The sequence below is a fragment of the Sinocyclocheilus anshuiensis genome, unplaced genomic scaffold, assembly GCF_001515605.1.
Source record: "Sinocyclocheilus anshuiensis isolate Anshui unplaced genomic scaffold, SAMN03320099.WGS_v1.1 scaffold3459, whole genome shotgun sequence".
NCBI classification, from domain to species: Eukaryota; Metazoa; Chordata; class Actinopteri; order Cypriniformes; family Cyprinidae; genus Sinocyclocheilus; species Sinocyclocheilus anshuiensis.
The window spans coordinates 44,395-51,738 of NW_015544444.1; the positions used below are offsets into that span (position 1 = coordinate 44,395).

At 36.5% G+C, this 7,344-nt stretch overlaps 1 protein-coding gene and 2 pseudogenes across 1 annotated transcript in view; 1 reads left to right on the forward strand and 2 right to left on the reverse strand.

The window, feature by feature from the left end:
- LOC107698177 (uncharacterized) overlaps positions 1 to 1,766 on the forward strand; it is a 3,373-nt pseudogene extending 1,607 nt beyond the window's left edge.
- A 1,066-nt stretch (positions 1,767 to 2,832) lies between these two features.
- LOC107698178 (G2/M phase-specific E3 ubiquitin-protein ligase-like) lies at positions 2,833 to 5,552 on the reverse strand (annotated as a pseudogene).
- The window catches only part of LOC107698179 (uncharacterized), a 4,479-nt gene continuing 2,650 nt past the window's right edge, over positions 5,516 to 7,344 (reverse strand). Inside the window, exons 2-4 of the mRNA XM_016499136.1 lie at positions 6,659 to 6,871; positions 6,401 to 6,536; positions 5,516 to 6,014 (exon numbers count right to left, since the gene is read on the reverse strand). Coding sequence (XP_016354622.1) covers positions 5,586 to 6,014; positions 6,401 to 6,536; positions 6,659 to 6,871 — 778 coding nt within the window. The 3' untranslated portion in view covers positions 5,516 to 5,585. The remainder of the gene's footprint in view (positions 6,015 to 6,400; positions 6,537 to 6,658; positions 6,872 to 7,344) is intronic.

Consider the following 7,344-nt stretch of genomic DNA (forward strand, 5'->3'; position numbering starts at 1 on the left):
TTTATTTTATATTTTTTTTAACATATAACATTTCTGTCCCCCTCACTTCTGAAATGATGGCTACGCCCCTGTATGCAACACTATCAAATGACAACCTGAACAGAGTTGTTGGTGAAATTCTTCAGTCTACAACAAACGCAGGCGAACGATATGTGCATGGGAGCTTGAGGTCACGTGGGTTACGCATTCAAAGGTGGCGTGTCAGACAGAGTCTACAAGAAATCGATCCTATTGGACGGTCGTTCAGAAGAAGGCGTACAATCCGTCGACGAATTTAGTGTTGCAACTCCAAATCAATTATGGTGAGTAAATTCCTTAAATATTATCTTTAGTGTAAATGAAGTAGCACAAAGTCTAGAGTCCGTTTCTAACAGTCCACTTGGACATGATGGAAGAATTAGCATACTTAAAGGTGCAGTACGCAATTTCTGAATATATGGCGTTATTTTACTGTCAAATGTCTAGAGCGCACTGTTGTAGCGCGAAAGTACATTGCTATGATGCGCAAGCACGAACCTCTCCGCTCGCACGCGGATTTCCTTAGAAATGAATTCTTGCTCTCGACATTTGACAGTAAAATAACGCCATATGAAAAACGCTGTTAAAAGTGGATTGAACCAAGTACCAAAACACACTTGTAGCCAGTCAGCAGCAGGGGACATATACACTCATTAAAGCGTGTTCGTGAATTTGGGGGCGCAGCTATGAAGATATGGTTGTGATCCTTTTGGGTTGGGGAGTGTTTGTTTTGGTGATTTGAAATATCAACATCATATCTAAGAAATCACATACTGCACCTTTAAATCAGTTGTTCCCAAATTGGGAGATAAAAACACTTGATTAGAACTGTGCTACCTTCCAAATTTGAAGTCTACAACAATATGGACCAAGTACCAAAATCCATTTAATGTTTAAATTATTGATGCGTAACCTTGACCTTACTATACTTTTACCACACATAATTTACTCTGGTTTCAATTTCTCTTAGGCACATAGACGGAAAACACAAACTTGTGAAATGGAGGATGGTGTTCCATGGCTGTGTGGATGGTTTCAGTCGTACCATCATCTACCTTGCTTGTCTAGACAACAACAGAGCCTCTAGTGTTTTGTCACTATTCATTGCTGGTGTTCAGAACTTCGGAATGCCATCTAGGGTGAGGTGTGATCATGGACTTGAAAACACTGGTGTTGCCCGTTTCATGCTTTACAGGAGAGGATTAAACAGACATAGTGTTATTACTGGCAGGTCTGTGCATAATCAAAGAATTGAGAGGTTATGGGCAGAGCTAAATCGAGTAGTGTCATTTCAGTTTGTTAATCTTTTCAACTTTATGGAGGAGCATGGTGTGTTAGATTCACTTAATGAGCTCCATTTATTTTGTCTTCATTATATATATTTACCACAAATTCAAAGAAGTGCCACTGAATTTCAGAACCAGTGGAATAACCATGGTCTATCAACACAAGGGGGGCAAACACCTCTTCAGCTGTGGCAAAGGGGCATAGTCAACAATGCAGGAATACATAACCCAAGTATGAATGGTATTTATGACACAGGCAGTGGTTTTGGTATTGATGACAACATATCACTCTCAGACTTACGGACAAATAATAATGTTGTTGTTCCATCAATTAAAATTACCCTCAGTGACACAACAATTCATACACTTCAGCAGACATTTGATCCATTTGAAGATGATGGAAATCATGGTATAGATTTGTTTTGCAACCTTGTGCGATTTCTAGAAGTAAGGTATTCCTAAAATAATTTACTATACAAAAAGGGAACCAAAAACCCCTCTCTACAGATATTTATGATTTGACAAATAGACTGAGCACATTAAACAGAAAAGAATATTTACTTACCGTAGTTGTGTAATGCACAGAAAAATTAACACATTGCCATGCTTTGTGATAGCTTTAAAAAACTTATTGTAATAGCTTTAAGTTTATAGTTTCAGTTTTTTTTTCTGTATGGGATAAGACCTTTATCAATGTGATTCTGTGAGCTGAAAGCTCTGTTTACATTTCACATCCATATGTCTTTAAATGTTCTTAAAAAAATAAAAAATAACTTGATAAAAAAGTAATGAAACTGTGAAACCATTTTATTAAAGTGTTTGGCTATGGAGCAAACAAATTCACTGAACTACTATTTATTTTAACATTTGATGTCCTTTGTTGAATAGGATAACTAACTAACAACATCGACATTAATACTACAACAGTAGAATCTGCAGGAGACATGCATTGCACATACATTGACCCACATTAAAAAACACCTTTTAAGCAGTATATGACAAGTTTAAATCTTGATTAAAACAAACTTAAGACTTGTTTACTTTACAATTCAGAGGGGTCTAAACAACTTGTACATTTTATTAGCCTTAGAATCTTTCTGTTACGACAAAGATACATTTGTAATAAAGATTAGCTTATTGGAGAAGTTTGAGAATTATTAGACTGATAAAGGCTCTTCTTCAAAAAGATAAAGTAAAACATCAAAAGTTGATCAAGAGACATGGTGAACAACACAGTGCAACATTGTCGTCAGTGAACTTTACAGATTTTTTCAGAAATGTACAGCACCTGTAAATTATGTTAGTTGTCAAGATTACTGGCAAAAAATGTTTTGCCTTTACTGAACTCTCTGAAACTGTACTTAAGATGTTACCATTTTACTGTTTTTAAACGAATTGAATTTTTCAACAAAGTGCAATATCCACCCGCGAAACATGAGTCAAGAACTGTTTTGAAATCATTATCTGACATTTATCTGTGTGAACTTAATATTTAAACATAATACTGAGATGGAGTACTGTCCATTAATTATTTTATGCCAAAACCATGGGTATTGCCCAATGCAAAGTCCATGTTTTCCTGAAAGCCTCTGTAGGTGGTGTGCAGTGGTAATTTTAAACAATTGATGCAGGTGTTTGCAATGGGCAGTTTAGAGGTGCTTTCTGCATCATGCTCTTGGTGAAGAAATTCAATCGAAGGTTGTGGAGAGAAGCCAGTTGGTGGAACAGTATTGGCTCCAGTGGCAAAGGCAAGAATTGTTTCCAGCTTCTGTGTTCCTTCTTGATCTAGAGAAAAAGCAACATCAGAAATTCAGATTTAAAAAAATAATAATAATAAATGCATGCATCACTACTCTTAGTCCCCGTAGACAATAATATTATCCCTTAAAACTAATCTTTGATTACCAAAATTACATATTTAACCATTTTTTCCTGTGAAAAAAAAAATTATTCATGCTTTAAAATAGCTTGAATGTAACTCTACACCTTTGCTTCATTGAATATAAGCAGATCAATGAATATGCAAAGTAGCCCCGCCTCCATTTGCTCATTACAGCTCAGAGGTCCACTCAGTCAACTTACTGAGGTAAACACTGCACAAAGGTATCGCGATCTCAAACTGCTTTATTAAAAGTGTCTTTAGATCATTGCAGTTTTAAAGAGAAGATACTCAGCAATGGTGTTGACATGAATTTGCACATGGTTTGTCTTAAAGCAAATTAAAAACACCACACAGACATAAACAACATTTAAAAACTTGATTTTCATCACAGGGGGTCTTTAACTAATATACAAATGTCAAGATGCAGTGCATTATCAATTTCAAGTGAGAAGACATTTCGGTGTATGCAAGAAATGCTTAAAACTTTTACCTTCTGCATCTGTAAGGTAGTCTCTCCAGAAAGGAACAACAACTTCTTCAGTACGCCTTCTATTGCTGCCAACTGGAGATAGGCAAATGGTAAAGAGGCTATCAACCAGATCAGCTGTGAGGGTTGTAGGAGACCAGCATAGAAGGGGGCGAAAACTTTCCGGGTGAGCTTGTATTTTGTCCAGCACACCAAGTGTTCTCAGTCCATCCCGAAATCTTAGTAAAAATCACAGTTAAAGTTGACTCAGTTAAAGTGTTTTTATTGGTTACTTAAGTTAACAAAAAAACTTTGTTTTTATGTCTTCATGTGGCATATATTTATTATAACTATAAACCCTATAACCCTATTAGACTATGCTATCTACTGTACATCAGGTTAGTTACAACAGTAAAGTATGCATGTCAAATTCATATTTTCTAGTCACACCCATGAACACTTTGCTAATTCGTGTGCATAGTCTAGGACATTAAATACTTTAACAGAAATGGTCCACAGAAAACCTTGAACACAGTCTGCATGGATTTCAGATTCTTATTGTAGAAGCAAAAAACTGAGGATACCTCTCAAAAGGACCACGCACTCTGTGTATCACTTGGAACATCAGGATGTCATCTACAAGCTGATTCTTGTCTTCCAGCCTCCGCAGCGGCCTCAGGCAGCCAGCAGTGGCCAAATACTCCTCAAGTGGCTCAGTTGATGCTAGCAGCTCTTCAAAGGATTTACTCTCAGTGATCTACCTATAGATGTAATAAACAACAAAAGTTTAAAGTGCCCTAATTAAATGTCTAGTGTAGAAATAGACACATAAACCACAACATATTGTAAAACTAGAAAAAATATTACCCTTTTAATTTTTTCATGAGGTCTCTATCCGCAATATCTTCTAAAACTGGCTTAGCCAATTCTGGGCCATCAACAAGGGAAGAGAACAGAGTTGGGGACAGAAAGCCTGGCGGAGGACCGCCGTGTACAAGGCTAACTGCAATGACCCTGCCTGCAATGAAGTACCTGTCCTCTCTCATGGCTAGTGAAAATGAAAATATTATATATATGTGACCGTGCATGCATACAAAGACTTGACGTATACCAGTACCATCATATAAAATATAGTAATTTTTAATGTAATAAATAATCAATGCTATGAGATTACAATCAATGCATACCAGTACTGTCAAAGGCCAAGTTAATTTTATCTTCGTCTCCCTCAAACATTGGAGATTGCAGCAAAGCCTCTATTAGAAGTCTTAGAAATTCTCTTCTTGGTCCACCTAAGTCCACAGCCTCCTCAGGTACGCCCATATCATCAGAAAACCTGACAGAAATAGTGTGACATGGATCCTATGTTCCTCGTTTAAAACCTCTGATGGCTCCATCCAGGACTGTGGATCGGTTAATATTAAACTTGCATTTCTTCTGATGGTTTATTTTTGTAGCAAGATCTTGCAAAATATCTTTCGCTGGCACTGGACATCCTGTGGCCTTTCTAAAACAAACAAGAATAATATATGTTACAATGCTTGCTACTTTTAAGAGAGTGGTATTATGTTTTGTTCAAGCTCATTGACAATTTTGAACAATCTGCACAACATCTGTTGACATTAATGGGCAATATACACATCATATGCATATAAATGAGTAGGTAAGGCACCCCTTCACTACATTCAATACAGAGCTGTAAACCAATCAAAAATCAGAAAAATAAGCAATAACATCAAAACTGCATCTTTGATATTGACTACCGTAAAACATTTGCATTTTGACTAACCTTTCACTCTGCAGGCTTGCTAGTATGGCCTGATTCAATTCTGATTCAAATTAAATTCATCATCAGAAGACATGTCAGACAGTGCAGACATTACTGAAAGGTAGTTATCATAGTTCCCTGATTGATGGTGTGTTGAGGTAGAGGCTAATGTGGAACTGCTGCTCTGGTTAGGTGAGCTTGAGAAACTTTGGCCAGTGAGATCCACCAGAGGCGGATTAACTGAAACAGTTGAGTTGAGGTAGAAGGCTGACTGGTGGAAGGGCAGATTGCCAGTGAGCGCACTGGCAGTTGACTAGACAAAGTGCTTGCCGAATTGCTGCTGTGGTTGGGTGAGTTACTTCTTTGATTGGTCAAGGCAGGAGTTTGAGAGAATAATGCTCCAGACACATGTGACGAGGCAAAAGTTTGAACTTCAAGAGTACAGTTCGGTGGGGAGCCAGAGGAGGCAGCCATTAGACTGGTGAAACTGTCTGAGTGTCTATTTTGTGTTAAAGATGAGGAGCGCAGCTGCCTTGCTGAACCACTGTTTTCCTCACAGTTGCTCTCTTCACTGCAATAGCTTGTAATATCATCCTTGGAAATACATAAAAAAAACTTCTTCAGATATGCTCAATTTCAACAGTAATCTGAACAGTAACTGGAACCACTAGGATTTCTGATTATATTTTTAACAATTACTTTTGCTGTCCCTTTCTATTCTAAGATCTCAGTTAGTTCAATTTCCTTTATTTTAATTAACAGGCATTGTAACTCTGCTCTAGTCTATTTGAGTAAAACAAATTCCATAGTTCCTCAACATGTTCATAGCTACAAAGCAGAAATTAAATAATAACAAGAACTGAGATTACACAGCTCAGAGAAAACTAAAAATATTGAATCTGCATGCATGTTTATAAACCAATTAAAGGTTATTGTTATTACAATGCTCTGCAGGTCAATTCAAATGTGATGTAACCTACCAAAATTGGCTTTGATGGTCTAATGTACAGGGCTTTTGATTTATATACTTTGTGTATGAGACTCGCATCCAGCTCCTGTCCAGCGCGCAGTTTGGGTGAAATCAATTTGTGGCCACATGCCATCAGAAACTCTATGCTGAAAAACAGTGGTTAAAATTTAATTAAACTTTCACCACTGGAAATGACATAACCTTTAAATTCTTAATAATAAAATAATTATATCACAGTGTCACAATATAATAAAGTACATGTTGTTACCTCACATTAGCAGAGAGCTTTTCTCCAAAGGCATCCCTTATTTGTTCAGTGACAGTCCTGTGGTGCCAGGATTTCTGGAATTCAAATCCATTCAATATATGTCCTTGTTCATGTAACTGTTGCTTTATGCGATGCTTGACAACGACACTGCTTGATGGCGTTGGAAGAAGGATGACATCTTTGTTGAAAGTATCGTGAAAATGTGTTTTGGCCCTAGAAAACAAAGCCGATATTATATTTGGTATTTATTTATCCATTATTGCAATCATGAATCAAGTTCATCAAACCATAAAACACGACAATTTAGGATGATGTATGTAATTTTTATATTCCTACCACAGCTCTTTTAAAAAAGTTGGAAATCATTCATTTCATTATTATGGAAGCATATACTGTAGGTGGCGATATTCAATTTAAAATGCAATATGCAAAATGGCAATGCAATATGCAAAATGGCAATGTATTTCTGTATTTAAATTTACATTTTCCATTACCCATACGTGCAAAGTTTGTTGCAAAAGGAAAATGAAAATTAAATTATATAATTTACATTTGCCATTTCCAACTGTAGTCTTAATATGTAAATTGCATGCAAATTTGAACGCTTTATAAGTTGCGAAATGAAAATGAAAATGTATAACACAAATTGATTTGATATGTGTAACATGTTCAAGCAGAAATGGTAA